Genomic DNA, 20,640 nt, shown 5'->3' on the forward strand with positions numbered 1-20,640 from the left:
GCACTCGTCACATTCGGGACCCCGAGTCTGTCATAAAATACCTACACGCAAAGGCTGATCTTGCTAGGCAGGTGATGCTGTGGCTATTGCAGGCTACGTCGGGCTGCAATTGGGTCGCTTTGAGATTCCTCCCCGTGTGGCTTACGGATTATGCTTACTGCAGGAACCGCTAGGCCTAACTTAGGGTTTACGAGGTGCTCGAGCCGGCGCCAGGGTTTTAGCCTCGCCAATTGAGGCCGATAATTGGTTGAGATGTGTAGAACTGTATCTTGCGATGCAGTCATTCGTCTCATTCTTCGTGAATTAGCACTCGATGTGGGAAAGGGTCTCTTTCAGCCTCCCGTCGTGTTTCCACTTTTTGCCCCAGGCCTTGCGGAGCGAGGTTGTTTTGCTACTTTATCGTGGGCTTGTCTTGTGGCTTTCTTATAAGACATCATGTCGCTCGATTTTGTGGTGGAACAAGTCGGATTGTTTTTGCTATTTTATTATACTGCACGTTAAGCTTTGAGCATAGATCTAACTCTTTGTTGGTGATACTTCCGCCATGATGGATATGGATAATGTCGCAATGCCGGCAATCAACAGTAAGTACCTCTGTTTCTCCTGTTTTTTCTTTGGAAAGGCAGAGCAAATGCAGCAAGCTGCTTAAATTCTTCTTTCAAAACACATGCATAATGATGAGCCAATCCTTTCGCTTTTCGTGTCTAATTAAGCCTACCTCTTTAGTATGGACGTTCTTCGCCCTTGCAGCTCTCGATATTGCAGCAAATGCTGCAGCTGGACCTGCAGCTGTTGCTACCGCCGCTCACGTCAATGGCAGTCCCTTGACGGCTAGAGCTATGCAGATCGGTGCGATCGCTGGAGTCACGAAGTCTGGAGTGTTGGCTTTTGTCGAGTTTGTGGGATATGCTGGCTTGCCGACACCAGCTTGGATTCTACTAGTCTTGATGGCTAGTAGTTTTGGAATTTGTGTGTTGATTACTGCCGAAGTTAGCAACCTGGTTCTTGGAGACAGTGAGTACAATCTCTATACTATATGGGCTTTTTTGTCTGTTGCGATCCGCAGAGGTTGGAACTAACAGCATATAGCACCGAGTGCGTTGCTCATTGCGGCTGTTGTTGCTGCCATCCCGCTCGCTGGCGAATGCATTGGTATCTATCAATGTAAGTACTATTTTACTTGTCACATATACAACCCTGAAACAATTTTCGCTGATACCAACTTTTCTCCCAGCGGCTGGCGGTTTATATGGTGGTAAGCCTCAATCTCAACTGTTGGTTCTGGGGCTTGATGCCTTGGGAGGATATGTGTTTGCTCGAATGTGCCATAACCTAGGTCAGTCAATGCCGTTGTCTATTATCGATGCTCCTAGAATCCTTTTTAATATGCTTCTACTAACCCTCGATGTCACCAGGCTACGATATATGCCCTTACAATGTCGCAGCTGCCGCAGGCGCCGTATATGGTGTGATCACCGGCTTCTTCCATACAATTCTTGGTTGTCTCGCTGGAACCACCTACTATGAAAGTCACAATGGTAATTACACGATTCGAAATGTGTTTGGGACTGCAGAAGGATATAACCCACACTGGCAACGAGATTTACCCATGTGATTTGGGCGTGAGGCATGGATTCGATAATATGAGATATATTATTACTGTACTTTATAATGAATTAATTAGTTTTAAATGGGTTTCTGACAACGAATTCGTCTTGTTATTGATCGTGCATGCATTGGAAGCCAAATTTAGATCTAGAACAAAGTATCAACTAATGGCCTATCCACCATTGTATGAGCCCCTCGGCGTGAAGCGCGTATTGCTACAGTAAACCATTGCCTCGGCCTTCTCTTGTCCAGTCGGTTTGTCCGGGTATCCCAATATCAAACGACCAGCCACGGTTGAAACATCTAGATGCACGGGCGAGACATAGTCGCGCGGATGGATCCAGGGGTCCGCAAACGCTTCTAATCATGGAACAAACCGGCGGTTGTGGCTGGGAGTTTACTATGGATACGTAATCCTGGATTGAATCACGCCCATGGAGTCGAGCTATCCAATTCTTAAAGGTGTGACATGTTTGCGGGTGAGACATTCTATGGTCTAGACTGCCAAGGGGATGGAGTCAACGGGGGTGCGAAAGCCACTTTTCTTTTGACGTGCAGAAGGGTGGACTGAGAGAGTTGGTTAGTGTCGCGTGTAGCTGTTAGTTTGTAGAGGGAAGATAGCCAGGTTTGGATGTTGGTTTCTCGGCTTGATTAAATTGGGATGAACGGGGGGAATATATAATCAGAGGCAAATTAAGGGGAACTCAAAGTACTCCAAAATTACTCTCTATTAAACAACTATTAAATGAACGGAAACAAACAATTAATGATCAATCAAATAAATAATCATATTCTAGAAAGAGCTGGTGAGATTAATCTGTCTCTGGCAGCGAAGGTGGACCCTTATAGTTATGGAGCAGCCCTATACACTGGCGCTGGGATCAATAATTTGATGGTGTGACAATAGATCAAGCCACGCCCTAAATTTAGCTATCTTTTCTTCACTATCGTCAGAGGAATTTACAGTAAACTGATTTCTGAACTTGGGGCCAGAGAAACATCTACTACAATGCGTAACAGCGCGGTCGAGGGTTCAGAGTACGGCCAATCCAAAACCCGACCGCCATCATGTACCTTTGAATGTGCGTAATTTTCGGGGTGAGACACAATCAACGCATATTTCCAAACACCGGTTCTATATTACTTAAAATTTAGCGCTCAAACAGAATCTTTCGAGTCAAGGGTATACATAGGAGTTTGAGACTCATTTACCATGGAGTCTACGGATCTAGAATCCTGTCCTGGAGCAAGGATCACTAGTTGGCCTGTCCAATCAGTCCAGAAGTATGAGAATTGCAGTGTCGGCCTTGCCAGTGGGGTCTTCAGAGCCGAGCAGCTTCCTGTATAACATTCAGGCCAGCTCATCACAGTCCGCCCAGGTGCAATCAGATTGGTTCAAGTTATATCCGATGTGACAGTGAGAGCTTTAGCGCTTTGCCCGTTGAAGAAATACATGCCGGCCACGCGCTGGCCCGAGCTGGCGAGACGCCGAGTCGATCAGAGGAGATATTGGTGTGATTGGTGGCGCACACGGCAGGGTTTGAGTAGCGTGCATCAAAGGATTGCGCACGTTCTCTAGCTTCTCTGGCTGACTTTCACAAAATTGAGGAGATATACACCAAAAGGGGAAAAGGGGTCTCTCCACAGAAGATCAGAGTATATAGAGTTATAGAGTAGAGAACCCCTTAATCTAATGAATATTGAGTTCGGAAAAATCTCCATGTACAAAACGGTATGAATGCTTGTCGTTGACACTGACGCAGCCTTGCGTATACAAGAACTGTATAAGAAGTCTAATGTACAAGTACAAAGAAGTACCAAGAAGTAGCGGGAAGGCGGTCAATATAGGCAAAGTAACCTGGGCGGTACCTGCAAGGACCTTCACTACCCCTGAATCGCCAAGCCTCAGACGGGCCAACCTCCAGATCGACTCAAGGGGTTGTTTGTGCCACTCGACACTATTGAAGCCTTTCTATATTCATTTGTGACAGGGTGATGAGTGTCATTATTCGGTTGCTACATGCTCAGGCATGCTCATAGCAGTTCTTTGAGCATCTCAACAACCAGCATACATACCGTTCTCCAACGTCGATCCTCAGCGCTATCTCATTGTATTGCCAGTGGAATCAATGCAACTATAGACCCACCAACCCCCTGCGCTCCACGCTTACTCGGAGCTACTGAATGGCGTCTGGAACCCACGGGCGGTTTGCGCCAATCGCCCTAAGCCTCTTCCTAACTTTCTCCTTTTTCTTCTTTTACCTTTGATATCTCCTGAGAATAATCTTTTCCCTTTTTGGCGCCTCTCTATTTTCCGTGCTAATCGGCATGAGTGACTGTCGATCGATGGCTATTTTTTGATACGGACCAGGGTGTTTCATGGCGTCTCCTCTAGTTCTCGGCGGCGCTCCGTCAGAGAGCTTTAGTCTCTATCCTTCCCCTACTCAGGTTCGAAGGAAACCTGTCCCGCAGAATGTCGATCTGACCTCCGGACCTGTCCACCCCTCCTCTCCCCTTTCGATCGAGGGAGATAAACCCACTCTCATTCCCACTGCTCCTGTGGCTAGACCACCATCTCCTTCGTCGGCGGATGGAGACTCTTTTATATCGGTCCAAAAGAACCCGAATAGGTATGCGACCTCACCAACCCCAGTTCTTGGCCCCCGGACCTCAACACGTCCTCCTTTTCCCTTCGACAATCTGTCGATCAAGATGATATGGCATCTACATGCCACTCCGCTTCTCCAACTACTGGAAGGCTAATCTCGTGCCCCTGTCCATCAGATATTCCCGACGAGCCCCTCCCAAACCTCTACATATCGATACCGCTGCATCCCGGCCGGGCTCCGCTGCATTCTTGAGGTCCGTACTCGAGGACGACGACGACGACGACGACGAAGACGGGGCAGACTATTTTGATGACGAATACGAACACCAGTTCACGAATGGAATTGCAATCCCCTTGCACAGTCGACTAGATAGCGAACCATTCATCCCGGTCCTCAAATCCCCTCCTCCAACAAGACGGGCAACGAGTATGGCATTGCACCTCCCTATGAACAGACCCCCTCTACATATCGACGTGGATCCGCGGTCAATGTCAATGAGTGCGACGGATTCCAGAAACCCAAAGACACCGGGGAATAAGATCAGCTCATTCTTTGGTTGGAAGGCGGCGAATAACAACAATAATATAGCAACATCTCCTGGAGCTGAATCATCCAGCACTGAGATCTCCGACTCAGGTCGGTCCACAATGCCTTCCCCCATGCCACCGTTAGCAAATGTTCCTATCAAACCTCCTTCCCCCTATGATACCAAGAGCAATGGCTACAGCCTTCCGGTGCGGACTCCATCGGTGGGATCTGGCAGTTTAAAGGAAAATATATTTGTGTCCAAAATGGCGGACCTTGAGAATGAATTACGAGAAATTAGCTCCGAATTGGCGGGGTCTATACGCCGCGAAATGGATCTGGAGGATCTAGTTGAACGTTTACAATTAGAAGGCCCGGATTCCAATCGCCGGACCAGTGACTATTTCTCGGATTCGGGGACTAGTTCTGTTCGATATGCTTCAGACGCTGGTCGGTCAGAAGATATTGAGAAGATCAAGCGTGCTGCAGAGCAAGAACGAGCTCAACTCAAGGTCGAATTATCACAAAAGCTGCAAGAAGAGCGCTCCAAACGGACAGCGTCTGAGTCGCATGTTCAAATTCTGGAGACCCAAGTTCAACAGGTAAGTTCCTTTGACACTACAAACAGCAACCCCTGACATTTCAATAGCTTCGACGTGACAGAGTCGACTTGTCTGATATGTCATCTAAAACTAAAGAACTTGAGACTGCTCTGGAAAACACTAAGCGCAAGTTACTTGAAGAGCGACAATCGAAGGACAATTTTGAAGATTTGCTTACTGCAATGCGAGTCGAGCTTGAACAGTTGCGCAACGACCGAGACGAGCTTCGAGACAACAACAAGCTCGCAGAAGAAATCGAAGCTCTTAAGATCGAAAATGCCTCTCTAGCCCAGTTACAAGGCGGCCGATTCGCTTCGATCGCCGAGGAAGGTGGTTCACCGAGGAATTCAGCATTTGGATTATCACGATCAAACTCCCTTGCTCGCAAGCCTAGCGGTCTCGCCCGTTCAGGTTCTCTTTCCCGGTCCAACTCCCTTTCTAACAATGGGGGTAAATCACCCGAAACACGCGAGTCCTTGGTTGACAAAGTCAACGACGTTGAAGTTCAACGCGATTTCCTTCACCGGACATTGCGCAGCCTGTTAGATCGTCAAGCATACCAGGCCCGTGAGTATGAGAAGCGGACCCGTATGCTTGAGATGGAGCTTGCTCGGGCCCAGCAATCGGGCCAACCCCGGAGGCTGGGTTATCAGAGGGAGGTTTATAACCTACGTGATGAAGTCAACCATCTACGCATGCGCGCCGAAGATGCCATGGATGGCAAATGGCAGTGCGAGAAGAACCTCGCTGGTCTGAAGATGGATTTGGACCGTGCCGAGCAAGAAACCAGCTCCCTGCGCGCTCTTCTCCAGGAGGATACTGCCGCTTCTGACGAATCTAACTTCGACCAAGGGGAATTCGCGGAAGTCATGGCGACATCTTCTTCTTTGCAATCTGCCTACCAGCAATTGCAGGCCGAAAGGGCAGCGGCCGAGGCGAACGTCGCCAACTCGGAAGAGCTTTCCTCCTCCCTTGACCGTGCAGAGTCCCTAGCCAACAAGGTTCAATATCAGCTCCGGAACAACACATCTTTGCATGCTCGGTTAGCAGAGGCTATTAACAAGGGTGACAACGATCAGAAGATCTCAGTGTACCGAATCAATGTCCTGCAAAACCGCATGAAGGAATTGGAGGATGACCTCTTGATTGCCCAGCAAAACTCCGAAGACGAGATGGGCAAGCATGAGGAGGAAGTCCGCCTCTTGACAGAGAGCCAGAATGCCCAGCTCACGCGTATGAAGAATGGAGGCCGTAACCTCGTTGGTCTTTCACCGCGGCCACCCAACACACCATTCGACGCTCGCTCACCGCGTCTGAATCAGACCTCCAGTGGTGAGGGTGTTCCTTTGACCGATGTTGTCCAGGCTGAGGTCCTCGAACGACGAGTCAAGGATCTCGAGAAGCTCCTCCGCGATGCGGATATGGAGATGGAAGAAGTGGTCGGACGCATGAACCGTACACAGATCGATGTGGCCCAGCTTCAAACTGACAGGTAAACACTCTTTTCCTTTCCAATCCTTAATGGGCTCTTATTGGACATTTCACTAACACATCAACAGAGAGGATGCTCTCCGCCAGACCCGCCAACTCCAAACCGAGATCCAGGCTGAGCGTGACGCCCTGAATTCGCTTATCAACGCCTTATAGGTCTCGCGCATTGCACTTTCCCGTTCTTGTTATACCACCCCTGCATCTGCATCTATACTCCCGTCCACCGTGATCGCGAGTCCCTAATGTCTTGGAGTTCTACCCGGAGTATGTCCGGGGTTCTGTTTCTATATGTGAAGTTTATGCGCGTGGTATCGCGCTAGCCGTGCCCAGGCTTGGGCTTTGGCGTTGTTCTATTTTACAGACCGGATTGGTGGTGACTAGTCACGCTTGTATATAAAAGTCGCCTTTATCTTGGTAAATACTTAATCGAATGTACAGTATAATCTGTTATAAATCTGCTGAAACATACTGTTTAAATCTATTGAGACTGAAAACAATACAAACAAGGCAAAATGACATTCGAGGTAAACGGGGATTAACCTTCACATGCCATGTTTGTTTGTTTTGCACCTGTCGGGTGCCACTTGGATGTCACTTCTTTATACTTGTAAACTATTGATCGCATCGGCATATATACCCTCAGCGACTTAACTCGGTATTCTGTCCAGCTGATCTCACTGTGAAAATCCTCTTATGACACTACTTCGCTCGCGACCGAACGATCTACAACCACACGAGCTCCACTCCGCAACGAACGAAGGACACTCGAACCCAAGCAAAGTCAAGCTGAAACGTGACAAGTGAAAGCGATACTCTCATCCCTGTTTCAAACTCGCTTTCTCGAGAACACCAATTATCGGCGATCACAAAATCTCCAAACAACCAGCTAGCCACTCAAAGAAACTTGCGCCTAGACCGCGACAACCGAGGGCGCCTTGTGAATCGAGTCCCTATCATACCATATTTGCACTCTCGCCGCGAGAATACCCATCGCCAACTCATTAATTTAATACCCGAGACCTCAACCTCAACCTCAAACATCTCGCAACCATGGACTTCCTACCAGGTACATACATCTAACCCCCTCCAAACCACCCACATCAATACCAACAAAAACTAACAAACAACTAACCCTATCCAGAAAACCTTCAAACAATCCTCCAAAACACAACAATAACCTACCTCCAATCAACAACGCAAGCCCACCTATCCTCGCGCCTCTCCGAGTTACGAACAGCAATCCTACAACCGTACCTAATCGAACCGCTATCAACCCTGCTGACAAGCTACTCCGGTGCAATGCCGGACTTGCTCTCAATCTGTCTGCTAGCCATTATAATTCTCGTCTCGCTGAAGATCCTCGACTATGCCTTTCGCATGATCATGTTCTGGGTTGTGCTGGCGTTCCGACTTGTCTTTTGGGGATCGCTGATTGGGGTCGGGTATTATGTTTATCGCGTTGGCGTTGAGGATGCAGCGAGGGATGCTGGGTGGTTGTTTGGGGTTGTTATGGGTTTTGTCGGGGATTATGTTGAGAAGAGTCAGGGGAGGGCTGCTGCTTATGTTGGGGGTAAGTAGCATTGCGGTGGATTGACTACTGTATATGGGCTGTCTTTTTTTGGCTATTTGATATGCCGTTCGGTGCATGATGAATGCGGAAAATTGAAAATGGTTTTGTTTATTCTTCTTTTTTTTTTTTTGCAACTTGTTGGTTGGTCTAGCGGGTGTTGGCTATCTTTGGTTTTAGACATGGTACATTTCATGAAGTGCTGGTTTCATTATTGATTCTATTATTCTGGGGTATTTCTCATATCCATTTGAAAGGATTTCTCAAGTTTGATGGCCCCTGTTATCGTTGTCTCGGGTCTTTTATGCCCGACCGGGTTGAAGATTCAAAAGCCGTACACCTCGTATCATGGGGCTACTAGAACAGCCGCGTTGTAGATCGTCCGAGTCTGCCAGCTCAGCAATGCGCAGTGCAAGGAGTGTAGGAGTGGAATGTTCTCGCTTGGAATAAATCGGTGTAGGCCGCAGAAGAGTTGCAGCTGCAGGTGACATGTCTGCATTTCCGGATGTGATCGGTCGCGAACGAGCCAGGTTTGACTGCATGCCATATGCAGTGTATCAGTTATTCGACTCAATCCTCGTAGTTGACCTCGACTTCATCCTTAGGTTCTCTTGGTTCCTGAGCCTCGTGGTATTGAATGGCATCATCGATATGGCTCAGAATAGCACCCACACTGTCTTCATCCTGGACATCCAATTGCAAGAATGAGACCATGCTGAAGTCATTGATCAGTTGGGCCACGGCACGGTTCAGCTGTTTAAAAGATCCACCGCTCATCAATGCATCTGTTGCCATGGGGTTGGCACTAGCGGTAAGGTCGTCCTCCTCTTTATCCTGCAGCAATTGCACATCCACATTGGTGAAGCGTCTCAACTCCCTGCGTGAGACCATATCACGGACCTGATCCATCTTGCTGAGAATGTTGACGTGGGGGATTTCCAGCATCAACATGGCGGACATGGCGCTGAGGGTTCCGGCGAAGAATTTGGCTTTGTCGATCACAAAGGTGCTCTCAAGTAGGTAGGCGGCGCACATATTGATGTTCAAGGGACCCTGGCGAGAGAGGAATGTGGTGAGGGATGGGAGGAGAGGGATATGCGTGTATAGCTCGATTTGACCCGGCATATCGAAGATGATCAGGTACTCTTCGCTCAGTGGCTCTAGCGCCTCTGATAAAAATTCCAGGTTCTGAAGCAGGAACTCGAAGCAATAGATCAGACCTCCATTAGGGCCCAGACCCATCTCTTCCATCACATCCTCTAATGTGATCAGATCGCGGATGTCGAGGTCTGGTTCGTAGCTAAAGGTTTCGGCGGCGGGGTCGAGGTTGACGTAGAAACAGCTGCGACGAGTCGACTGCAGATGCTGGATCATGGCATTGCTGAAGGTGGTCTTGCCTGCACCTGCAGGGCCCATAACAAGGACACCAAACTTGGACATGATGTGTGGTGAAGCTAGTATAGCTATATAAAAAGATATCTCTTATCGCGTCGGTAACGAGAAAATTGCATTGCCGTGATCTGCCCGCTTTCACCGCCCTGATCGCGCCATCACGGGGGGGACAGAAAGTACGGCGTACATCGGTACATTGGCAGTACCTGGTTGGTCCCCACTTCTACTGCATATTTATTGGTACCCGCCGTGTACTCGCAAAAAGAAAACCCCACCAATTTTTCCCCTCCCCTTCTCTTCCCTTTTCTCCTCCTCACCCCTCCCTCCCTCTTTCTCTTTTTCCTCAATTTCCCCTTTTCACACATTCACAATGGGTTCTCTCGCAAACGGCTCCCAGCCCGGTACTTTCCTTTTCACCTCCGAGTCGGTTGGTGAGGGTCATCCCGATAAGATTGCGTGAGTTTTCCCCTATATCTAACACTTACTCTCAATTCCCCGAAACTAACAGATAAATAGTGACCAGGTCTCCGATGCCATTCTCGATGCCTGTCTGGCTGAGGACCCTCTCTCCAAGGTCGCTTGCGAGACCGCCACCAAGACTGGTAGGTTCTAACATTCAAGGCCAAATATGATCGTCCATTCTGACATCTCCTAGGTATGATCATGGTCTTCGGTGAGATCACCACCAAGGCTCGTCTGGACTACCAGGCTATCATCCGTGGCGCTATCAAGGACATCGGCTACGATGCTTCCGAGAAGGGCTTCGACTACAAGACTTGCAACGTTCTTGTCGCCATTGAGCAACAGTCCCCCGATATTGCTCAGGGTCTTCACTACGAGGAGGCTCTTGAGAAGCTCGGTGCCGGTGACCAGGGTATCATGTTCGGCTATGCCACCGACGAGACCCCTGAGCTCCTGCCCTTGACCATCCTCCTCTCTCACAAGCTTAACGCTGCCATGAAGGCTGCCCGTAACGACGGTTCCATCCCCTGGTTGCTCCCGGATACCAAGACCCAGGTCACCATTGAGTACGCTCACGACAACGGTGCCGTCAAGCCCCTGCGCGTTGACACCGTCGTTGTCTCTGCCCAGCACAGCGACGATGTCTCCACTGAGGAGCTCCGCGCTGTTATCAAGGAGAAGATTGTCAAGAAGGTCATCCCCGCTGAGCTCCTTGACGACCGCACTGTCTACCACATCCAGCCCTCCGGCCGCTTCGTCATCGGTGGTCCTCAGGGTGATGCCGGTCTCACTGGCCGTAAGATCATCGTCGACACCTACGGTGGCTGGGGTGCCCACGGTGGTGGTGCTTTCTCCGGAAAGGACTACTCCAAGGTCGACCGCTCGGCCGCTTACGTTGCGCGCTGGATCGCCAAGTCTCTGGTCAACGCCAAGCTTGCCCGCCGTGCCCTCGTCCAGCTCTCCTACGCCATTGGTGTCGCCGAGCCCCTCTCCATCTTCGTTGAGAGCTACGGCACCTCTTCCAAGACTTCCGACGAGCTGGTCGAGATCATCCGCAACAACTTCGATCTCCGTCCCGGTGTCATCGTGAAGGATCTTGACTTGGCCAAGCCCATCTACGCTCAGACCGCCAAGAACGGTCACTTCACCAACCAGGAGTTCACCTGGGAGTCCCCCAAGGCCCTCAAGTTCTAAGCGGACTTTGCGTATGATCCGGTGATGCTGGACATAATTTGACGACTGTGATGAGTTTGCTTTGTTTTCAACAACTCGAAGCACGATGAGCATAGAATTAAAAACCCTAACAAAATCCAGAAGTTGACTTCCACTTGGGGTCAACTTCCTTGTTTCATTATCTGCATGGTCGCGCAAAAGACGGGCCTTTCGGCGAAGACAAAATTCAACATGATACCACTTTTCATCGGCTGGGAAGGAAGTTTTTGGCGTTTTTCAGGAGCGACAGTCTTCAACAACCTCACATTACCTCAACATCGTCCACGGTGCTTTTCGGGAATTGGTTTATCCTGCTTCCACACAGGTCTTACTCTCTCGATGCGATACAGTCTACGTAGCACTCTCTGTGAGAGTGTTCAAGGCTCTTCGTAGGTCCTGGACAAGCTAATCTAAACATTAGCGATAGAATAATCATAAACTTCACATCTATCACATTTACCACTGGTTTGGGCTGCACTTTTTCCATTCACTTCCGTAACTATAACTTTTTGGACATCATAAATTATTCTCTCTGCCTCAAGACTCCTGTACTTACTTAATTCTGCTCAATTAAAGTCGAGGCGGAGTGCACGTCCCGACGCGTGACGCCCGACCCACTACGCCTTGAACGCGATTTGACAACATCTTCAACATCGTCAATTGCAAGTCATTGTATGTGTCATTGTTTGTATCCCTCACGCTGTTACACGATGCCACTCTAGACACGAACATGTCCTCGCGCATAATACCGAACATCCTGGATCCCCTCACCTCATCGGCACTGAACAAGCTGCACGAACCAACCCCTCCAACACTGAAGCGCAAGAGAAGCGACGATGGCGAGATCTACAATGCTGCTGGTCAGCTCGCGACCTCTTCAATTGTCATCAGAGTAAGTATACTACATAGCAAATCAACTCAACCTGATCTAATCCACCCTCGATCCCTACCCTCACCCATACTTAACTTGTCACTAATAACCAACCCAACCAGGCCCACGCAGCTTCACTATCAGACCACCCTCTAACCCTCGAACCAATAACTATGCTTCCCCGCTCCCACCTCCCCCTCTCCTGGCTAGACGATACACCGTCCTCTCGCTCAGACGATGAACCAGGCGGCCTCTTCACAGCGGATATCCCCACACTGGAATTTGACCTGTGCGCCAAAGCCGTACCTACCGTGCTTGCAGTTCGTCTACTTGCAAATGGTGGATTGTACATTGTCGAGCGTGTAAAGAGGGGTATATACTCGCTCTCTAAACTTGCGCGATGGGTTCACGAGGGTAATCTTGTCGTTGCGGGGAAGGGGTGGGAGGGTACAGATGCAGATATGGATATGGATAACAGGGATGGCATTATCGGCGAGTCTACTGTCATGCCGGATAAATATGACTGGTGGCAAGCTGCTCAGATCGACGAGCCCATATCTAATCTTGATATACAAAGTGGGAGCGGGGTGGGTGACAAGCCTGCGCTGCATTTTGCGCTTGTCTTTGGTTCAGCTGAGGATGATGTCAGTGTTGCGGAGGCCTCGTTTGTGGGTGTTTTCGAGCATCGGAGTCATTCGCTTGCGCCATCTAGGAGCTTTGATGCTGCTGATGGTGATCCGTTTGTTACTGATTCTAATGGTCTTGCGGATGGTGGGGAGGCTATGGATGTTGATGGGGTTGAGTCTCATGTTGTGGATGTACAGCAGTCGCCTGAGGAGTTGCTGGAAGGGATGCGGGATCATTATTTGCGGGCTCTTTATGTTTCAAAGGTGATCTCCATTCAAGGTCTTTGGGACTTGGGGAGTGTATGACTAACGGCTTTCTAGACTTCTGTCGCATACTTTGCTAAGGGTCCGTTAACGCGCTGTCGGAATGCTTTCCAGGCTCGGGATACCGAGCAATCGCATGGGTCTGCGGAGCTTGTTGAGTTTTATCGTGAGGCTATTCTTGCAGCCAAGAAGATGGATCTCAAATATAGAGAGGCGGTGCCATCTGCAGTTCGCGATGCTATCCTAGCTGACTCTGATGATGGTGCGAAATCCAAGAAGCGGAAGAGCAAGAAGAAGAAGCTGGGTAAGAATGGTCTGTATCCAGAGGAGGAAGGGTTTATCCATCGATGGTGGAAGGGCAGACTCATGAACGAGTCCTCAGCTCAGGACTCGCGTGAAGCAGAGTCCAAGAAGCAAATATCTGATCTCCGGCTTCGTGAGACGCAGCTGCAGATTCTCTTAGTTCTCGAAGTCATGGTATTGGAAATGGGCATTGTTTCGTCAGAAAAGAACAACGCCGACAAGGACAAAGGACTAGAAGGCGAGAAACAAACATCGAAGAAATCCAAGGCCAAGAAACCTCAGGATTTGAACGTGCTTCTCGAGCTCCACCTCGACCGAATGTGCATTTGGCATGCTGTGAGCATGGAAGATACATCTGCTGCCGATACAGCAAAGGCATCTTCCTTTAGCACGAGCCATATGTCAGGCAAGAAACTCGAAAGTGACGCAGTGCGTGACTTTTGCACAGAAGTCATTATTCCCTTCTACGCCGCGCGTGTCCCCGATAAGTGCAAGCTGATCACACGCAAATTCGGTGTATCTGGTGGAATCTCTCCGGCCTCTAAGAAATCGCAGTCAAGCAAAGCGCCCCGAGTGGAACCTGGCGCAGAAGTCAAGCGACAGCAGCCAGCACAAAAGCCGCGGCGGACATTGCAGCGTGTGCTTACAGACGAGAAAGCGGCAGCGTCCCTTGTCCGACACCCGGGGCTCAGTCGCTCCAATACAGCCCCGTCGCAGCACAATCTGAAGCGCGATACAGCGGAGCCTTTGCTGCCTACTGTCCTGAGTGGCAGTGTTCGGGGTGGTATTCACAAAGCGAAGCGCACGGAGAACCGAGAAGTTGACCTCAATGCTGTGGCGCGGCAACATGAAACGAAATTGCGAAAGGTCCAGATGCTGATTGATCAGAAGAAGGAGCTAGATGCTGCTATTCACGCTCTGCGGAAACCCAACAGAGAACTCGTCTCCAAGGACATCGCAGAAGATGCAGTCAAGCGAATTACGGCTAGTGGAGGCAGCTCAAGAAAGTCAAAGAACCCTGTGCGCAATCCATTCGGTGAAGGCGTACAGGTCATGGCGACTCCACGAGGCAACCGAAGGAAGGAGGTGGTAGGTCTACCCTCATTGCCTCGCAGTCTGGCTCCGTCGCGATCATTCGCGGGTGTGGAGAACTCTCCTCTCGGCGAGTCTCCGCTCATGGTTCCCTCTTCAAGTCGACGGGCGATATCTTTCTCTGGCGCTGATTCCGATCCATTTAACACGCATGATGGTCCCAACGGACGGAGTCCGCGATCCAGTCAGCCCGACGGGGCTGTCCAGGAAACTCCCACGAGGCCTTCTTCCAAAATCTTCCAGAGTACAAGTGGACTCGGAGACTCCATGGCTTCCCGTCGACCGTCTTCCTCAACTGGGAAAGGTCTCTTCCGGGTACCCAATCTCCCTGCTCCCCGCTCTACCACCCAATCAATGGTCCCAGGTACACCTGTCCATTCGCGCCATAAGACAGTTTCCGCATCAACGGAAAACATGTCCTCGTCTCAACAGCTCAGTCAGTCTCTCAGCAATGCTCAATTTTCGGCCATCATGGAAACGCCCCCGAAGAAGCGTGCACTGCAGGAGACACCAACCACACCCTCTATGCCCTTCCCTACATCCCTCGACGCCATGGTCGTCGATTCTCCTCGTGCACACTCTCCGCCAGCAGTCATGGGGACGCCAGTCAAAGGCCCTGTGGCTGTGCCAGTGACACCCGACAAATCGCAGTCCAAGTCGATCTACGAGCAACTTGGCTGGGATGACGAGATGGACTTTTAACGTTCACTTCATAAGCATGTCTGAATGCATAGCGTTGTCATCTGTCATGCATTTTATGCGGAGTTTGCCAATACTCATGTTTTGTTATTTGTTTTTTTTTTATCTTATTGGTGTTTGGGTTATTACCCCTGGGCTGTGGAGTTCAAGCTTGGGGTTAAAGCACGGTCAAAACACTGACATGGCATGCATTGATTGAATCTTCATGTCAGCATTGGAGTTCCATATATCCCCACCGCATTATTTTAGCATCTGCATGCAAGATATTCATTAATTTGAGTATGGTAGCTGATGTCTCGTTCTAACATACCAGTAGGCTAGGGCTATCGTTTTGTAGAGGTACAAGCATATCAGACGAAAGCCACATCGCGAATAACCACTTTAATTACAACAAATTAAAAACAAATTAAGTGTAGATCTACGCACGTATACAGCTGCCACTAAATATATCCACACACTAAGTTCACTAGCACCCCATCTCCCCTATTAGTGGAAGTACTAGATCGACCACAATGCAGAAGCCTTACGCGTGGCCCCACCTTCAAGACAAGGCCGTATTCGTTTTCAATAATCATTCCTCCTGAAGCCCAAGACTCTTTTCTCTCTCTCTCTTCTTCTTCTCTCCGGGGATATGAAGTCTACTCCATCAATTGGCCAACGCAACCCCGACGGGACATGATCCGCACGACGCATCTAGGCCCCTTATCATAAATCTGAAACAAAAACCCCCAACCCAAATGCGCACGAAAAGTCTGCCAACAAGACGAAAGCAATTGACCGTCGCGCCCCCTACCCGGGCGTGCCCTTGAATCCGGCCATGAGTGAACATGATCACCACCATCACCACTCGGTGCCGCATAAAGGGCAACCGTTACTATACGTCCCAAACACACTATGGACACGCGCATTCGCGATAACGGTTATCGCCGAAACAGTCGCTACAGTCGCAATTGAAAGGTATGCGCTCAATCGCGTCTCTCAATACCAAGTCCAACCCGGAACTCCACTAACAGCGCCTTATACATCCAGCTGGATCCTAATAAGTCTCCGCAACCACCTCGAAGACGATGGCAAAAATGACGGATCAATGCGCCTCCAATCCTTCCTAGGTCTATACATCTTCGCCCTACTATATGAACTGGCTCTTTCGTATGATGCCCTGCGCCGCAAGAATACAATCCAACTCGTCGGTCTCTGCGTCTGTAATTTGGGCCTGTTGACCTATGGCTCTTTACAGATGCAGGAGATCAATAGTACAGTTACGACGGCGCTGAATGATAAGTCTGTCAGCGATCATTTGCTTAAAATTTATCGCATTGAGCTTGTGCTTGTACCTGTTATTTTGGGTGTTTGCACTATTGCTATGACATTTTTTACGTGGAAACTGCGTGCTGAGTTTTCGTGGTCTATTTATAAGAATATTAGTGCGGATTTGCAGATGAAGAGGAGGTATCTTACTTATCAGGTTCGTTCTGCTTTTGCTTGGTTGTTTTCGGGGATTTGGAAACTGATTTCTACTAGGTCTATATTGCGCTGTTGAAATTTGATTTCTTCTTCGTGTTTGGAAGCCAACTTCAGGTTCTTCTTGTTGTCTTTAAGACTGAGGACTCTGATTTCATCATCAATGCCGCCCTAATTCCGGTTACGATAGCGACGTTGATTGGGGCTGCTCAGTTCTGCAAGCGTGAGAAGACAAAGTCTCTCATCACTATGATGGTAAGAGTTTTTCCAGGGCTCATGTACTTGGGTTACATCCCGGTCTAACGATCGCTATAGTTCTTCATGCTTGTCATCATGGGATGTTTTGGTCTGACGCTCTATCGAATGCACATCTCGAGCGGAAGCAGCCAATTCGCCTCAGTCCGTGTCTCCCTGACACTATTTTCCTCCCTATCATTGCTTTTGATGGGTATCACGCTCGTCAACTCCGTGTTGTGTATCATCAATTTCAACAAGGGATTGAAGAATCATGTTATGACTCCAAAGAAGCGAAGGAAAGGTTCAGTCACATTGGAGCTTGAGTCTCAAGAGGCTCCTTCGCGGTTTTTGTTGCACTAAATATACGAGAATGACCCCTGTTACGTTCTTTTGGATTATGTTTTTTTTATCTCCTGATGTACATATTGACTCAATTTTCTTTCCTTTTCTTATAAAGAAAATATCTACATTCAGTGAAAATTCAGGGCTGACGTTTGGAACCGGCGAATTTAAGATTTGCCGACATCCCCCGCCACGTTTTCTCACTTCTCTCTTTTTAGCGCATTTCAACTACTCAATATGTGCGCTGATTTTTACATGTCTGCACGCCATAGTCAACAAAGCCTTGCTAGAACCCCGGCAAGGCCTAAGAAAAGAGCTGTTGCGTAAGTGTCTGTCAATGTAATAAGGACGTTCGCTGATAGTTCCCGAGTTGCCACCGATGCCACGCTCAGAAGATTAAATGCTCTGGGGAAAAGCCATGCTCCAAATGTCGGTCTGCGGGCTATGGAGCCCAATGCAGATATGCGACTCGGGATCGCAAAGTACGAGTGGATGAAAGGTAGCTTCCTCAAGTAGTCCATTTGACTGGGATCAAACTCATTGCTGACACACTACAGCTACCTGGAGCAACTCTTGAGAGATAGCGAAGAGTTACACGACCGAAAGCGTCGTCCGAAAGAAACGCGCTCGAATAGACCAGAGCAAAACTCAGACTCTCGGTCAAGTCCCGACACAGCCGAAGAAAATGCTGACTCAATGGCACAAAGTCTCTCCATCGGAGACAAGCCATGGTTTCAATCTCACGATGCCTCATTGATTCCTCTCTACATTAGCGAAGCAACTTGTACCGCTTTTGCCACTCGGCTATGTCAGTCCTTAAAGAGGACGAATACGCCAACACTGCATCTTCCAAGATCGCGTTATACTGACGAGTCTACTCTTACATCTCTCCTCCATGCAGACCTACAATGGCCGAGCCTTGTGTGCGCACAGCTATTGGTCAAAACTGCACTTGGTCATATCATGTCTAGTTTTCATTTTGTTCTGAAACAGGATACTATGGATATGCTCCATAGCGTTTATCAGAGTCAAGACTTTGAGAATCAAAGTATCAAGTGCAAGTTCTTTGCACTGTTTGCAATTGGACAAGTTTATTCGACTCCTTATGGGTCTTTCGATGCGTCGCATGTCCCGGGATCGGATTATTTCGCAAAAGCATTGAGTCTCATGCAGGTCATTCCTGAAAGACCAAACATGGTTCATATAGAGAGCCTACTTTTACTTGTATGTGCTTTTTTTTGGCGTTCTTCTTCCTTTGCTAACATCCCCAAGGCATTCTTCTGTCAATTTCTGAATCGCTTCCATTCAGCCTACCTCTTCATCGGAAACGCATTGCGACTGGCGCTCAGCATGGGCTTGAACTATAACGTCCCACAAAGCCAAAATCTTCATCCAGTGGCGCGAGAACATCGAATCCGAATTTGGTGGTCTATCTATACGCTTGATCGCTTCTGGGGCTCGAAATCGGGATTCCCTGTTCAAATTCACGATGAATGGATTCATGTCGATCTTCCTTCTAGTGTAGCATCTGAATCATATCCAGATCAGTTTGCAGACAGTGCTTTCGCAACATCGGCTATTGAACTTGCCAAAATTACCGGAAGCACGACTGGAGATATCTACTGCCAAAAACAATCTGTTGAGAGCTTCTTACACTGTGAACAGAAACTTCTGACTCAGTTAAAGCAATTGGTTCAATCTCTACCTGAGCGAATGAGACTTCGTTCGGACATGCCAAACCCCAAAGATGTGATTCAGATGCATCTTCAATTCAATTTTGTAAGAACATTGCTTTCCGGCTTGGCTTTTGCCCTTTTTGGAACCTATATGCTGATCTCCTTAGTGTGTGATCTTGGCTATCAGACCAGTCCTCCTACACGTCCTGAATTTGACCAAGAAAGGCCACTCCAACCGCTCCCCCGATACAATTTCGCCGGTCCTGGTCACCCTGAGTGAGGCATGCATTCACGCAGCAAGACACTCTTTCGCCTTATGTATGGATGAATGGACAAAAGGATCCTTTGCAATCTATGGCTATGCCTTCCCAGCCTACCTTTTCTCAGCCGCACTGGTCTTAGCCGTCTCAAGCCTCCTGTCTCTTGGGAATCCAGCCGATTTGACATCTACCGAAACAACCTTGGAGATACTCAAGAACCTTAGCTTATCCGGCAATCTTGCATCAAGGGACCTTTATGATCATCTCACGCGGGTACGGCAATGTCTAGATGACCATTCTATCTCTCTTGCTTTGACTCTCGATCATTCTGACAGTGCTCCCGTCAATCCATTACCGATGGACGAAGGCTTGCTCCCAATGCCATCACGACCCAGCCGATTCTCCAGTCATCCCCAGGCAACCCCATACTTTGAGGATCTAAATTCCCAGCTTTTTGAATCCAACGTGCCTTATCTAACTACGGAAATGGCTCTTCACCAACCTACCATGCTGAACTTCTTGACGCAATCTCATGTGGACTTTGGACTTCTGGATCCAGTGGAGACTTTCAACGATTTTGATCTTGCCTTTTCAAGGTCTTCTGATTAATGAACATTTATATTATCAAGCATTTTCGATTTATCACCAAACCGGCTGCGTTGATTTTGACCGTAAAGGTGGACCACACTGCGGGTATGTGGCGTCGGCCAAATTGAAATTAGCCGTATGCCATATCTAGATAGATTGGCAGGTTCACGAAAGACATATCTCTGTCTTTGATTTTCTACATGGTATCAACATATACCTGTTCGTACTTCTGCCTCTCCAGAGCGGACAATGTCGAAGGCTAATCCTAGCAATACTGCAATCTACATGCACTCGATTACCTCCAGTTATATCGAGCTTTTTCGCGGGGAATTCAGGTGCGGTTTGTGATGAAGCTAGATAATGATGTTGCTATCAATTCACATAGGCTTCTTGGGTTTGATCTTGTGGTGAGGGCTACACGTGTTGGGTCTCTTCTTGTGAATGGTGATGAGCAGCTTTTGACAGATGATCGGGGTTCTGCTTAATGGTCGGAATGGTCATCCATAGGTTGTACTTTTAGGTATTGAGAGCCGATGCTTTGTTTTATTTCAATATAGACCAATCATTGAAAACATTTATTGGTTGATCTCTTCTCGCTTGGGCATTCTGTCTGGCTTACTTGGCAGTTGCAAGATGTAAGATGATTTTAGGAGTCAATCTGACCTTTCTAAATACAGATCCTAACTCGATCTGGCCAATTTACCCCAGCCACTTCACGCTGCATGAAGAGTCCAAGATGACTGTTCGAGAAAC

At 48.6% G+C, this 20,640-nt stretch overlaps 7 protein-coding genes across 7 annotated transcripts; 6 read left to right on the forward strand and 1 right to left on the reverse strand.

The window, feature by feature from the left end:
- Window positions 1-547: 547 nt before the first annotated feature.
- Window positions 548-1,615, forward strand: N7508_006722 (uncharacterized protein; the record flags this gene model as incomplete). Its single annotated transcript, XM_058464788.1, has 5 exons — window positions 548-584; window positions 727-1,014; window positions 1,090-1,164; window positions 1,235-1,336; window positions 1,416-1,615. 5 exons carry the CDS (start codon window positions 548-550, stop codon window positions 1,613-1,615), a joined length of 702 nt encoding a protein of 233 aa, XP_058318641.1.
- A 2,372-nt stretch (window positions 1,616-3,987) lies between these two features.
- On the forward strand, window positions 3,988-6,991 carry N7508_006723 (uncharacterized protein; the record flags this gene model as incomplete). Its single annotated transcript, XM_058464789.1, has 4 exons — window positions 3,988-4,238; window positions 4,393-5,344; window positions 5,392-6,836; window positions 6,904-6,991. The coding sequence occupies 4 exons, from the start codon at window positions 3,988-3,990 to the stop codon at window positions 6,989-6,991; spliced, it is 2,736 nt and encodes a 911-aa protein (XP_058318642.1).
- Window positions 6,992-7,885: 894 nt separating this feature from the next.
- Window positions 7,886-8,413, forward strand: N7508_006724 (Apq12 family protein; the record flags this gene model as incomplete). Its single annotated transcript, XM_058464790.1, has 2 exons — window positions 7,886-7,901; window positions 7,977-8,413. The coding sequence occupies 2 exons, from the start codon at window positions 7,886-7,888 to the stop codon at window positions 8,411-8,413; spliced, it is 453 nt and encodes a 150-aa protein (XP_058318643.1).
- A 559-nt stretch (window positions 8,414-8,972) lies between these two features.
- On the reverse strand, window positions 8,973-9,842 carry N7508_006725 (putative signal sequence-binding GTPase GPN3; the record flags this gene model as incomplete). Its single annotated transcript, XM_058464791.1, has 1 exon — window positions 8,973-9,842. One exon carries the CDS (start codon window positions 9,840-9,842, stop codon window positions 8,973-8,975), a length of 870 nt encoding a protein of 289 aa, XP_058318644.1.
- A 322-nt stretch (window positions 9,843-10,164) lies between these two features.
- Window positions 10,165-11,450, forward strand: N7508_006726 (S-adenosylmethionine synthetase; the record flags this gene model as incomplete). The annotated part of the gene is made up of 3 exons (XM_058464792.1): window positions 10,165-10,250; window positions 10,311-10,396; window positions 10,450-11,450. The coding sequence occupies 3 exons, from the start codon at window positions 10,165-10,167 to the stop codon at window positions 11,448-11,450; spliced, it is 1,173 nt and encodes a 390-aa protein (XP_058318645.1).
- A 748-nt stretch (window positions 11,451-12,198) lies between these two features.
- On the forward strand, window positions 12,199-15,326 carry N7508_006727 (uncharacterized protein; the record flags this gene model as incomplete). The annotated part of the gene is made up of 3 exons (XM_058464793.1): window positions 12,199-12,360; window positions 12,462-13,229; window positions 13,287-15,326. The coding sequence occupies 3 exons, from the start codon at window positions 12,199-12,201 to the stop codon at window positions 15,324-15,326; spliced, it is 2,970 nt and encodes a 989-aa protein (XP_058318646.1).
- Window positions 15,327-15,835: 509 nt separating this feature from the next.
- On the forward strand, window positions 15,836-19,908 carry N7508_006728 (fungal specific transcription factor domain-containing protein; the record flags this gene model as incomplete). The annotated part of the gene is made up of 8 exons (XM_058464794.1): window positions 15,836-15,877; window positions 16,021-16,788; window positions 16,845-17,039; window positions 17,100-17,365; window positions 17,726-17,845; window positions 17,921-18,587; window positions 18,636-19,142; window positions 19,207-19,908. The coding sequence occupies 8 exons, from the start codon at window positions 15,836-15,838 to the stop codon at window positions 19,906-19,908; spliced, it is 3,267 nt and encodes a 1,088-aa protein (XP_058318647.1).
- Between the last annotated feature and the right edge of the window lie 732 nt (window positions 19,909-20,640).

The sequence above is a fragment of the Penicillium antarcticum genome, assembly GCF_028974205.1.
Source record: "Penicillium antarcticum strain IBT 31339 chromosome Unknown utg000006l_segment0_segment0, whole genome shotgun sequence".
Taxonomy (NCBI): domain Eukaryota; kingdom Fungi; phylum Ascomycota; class Eurotiomycetes; order Eurotiales; family Aspergillaceae; genus Penicillium; species Penicillium antarcticum.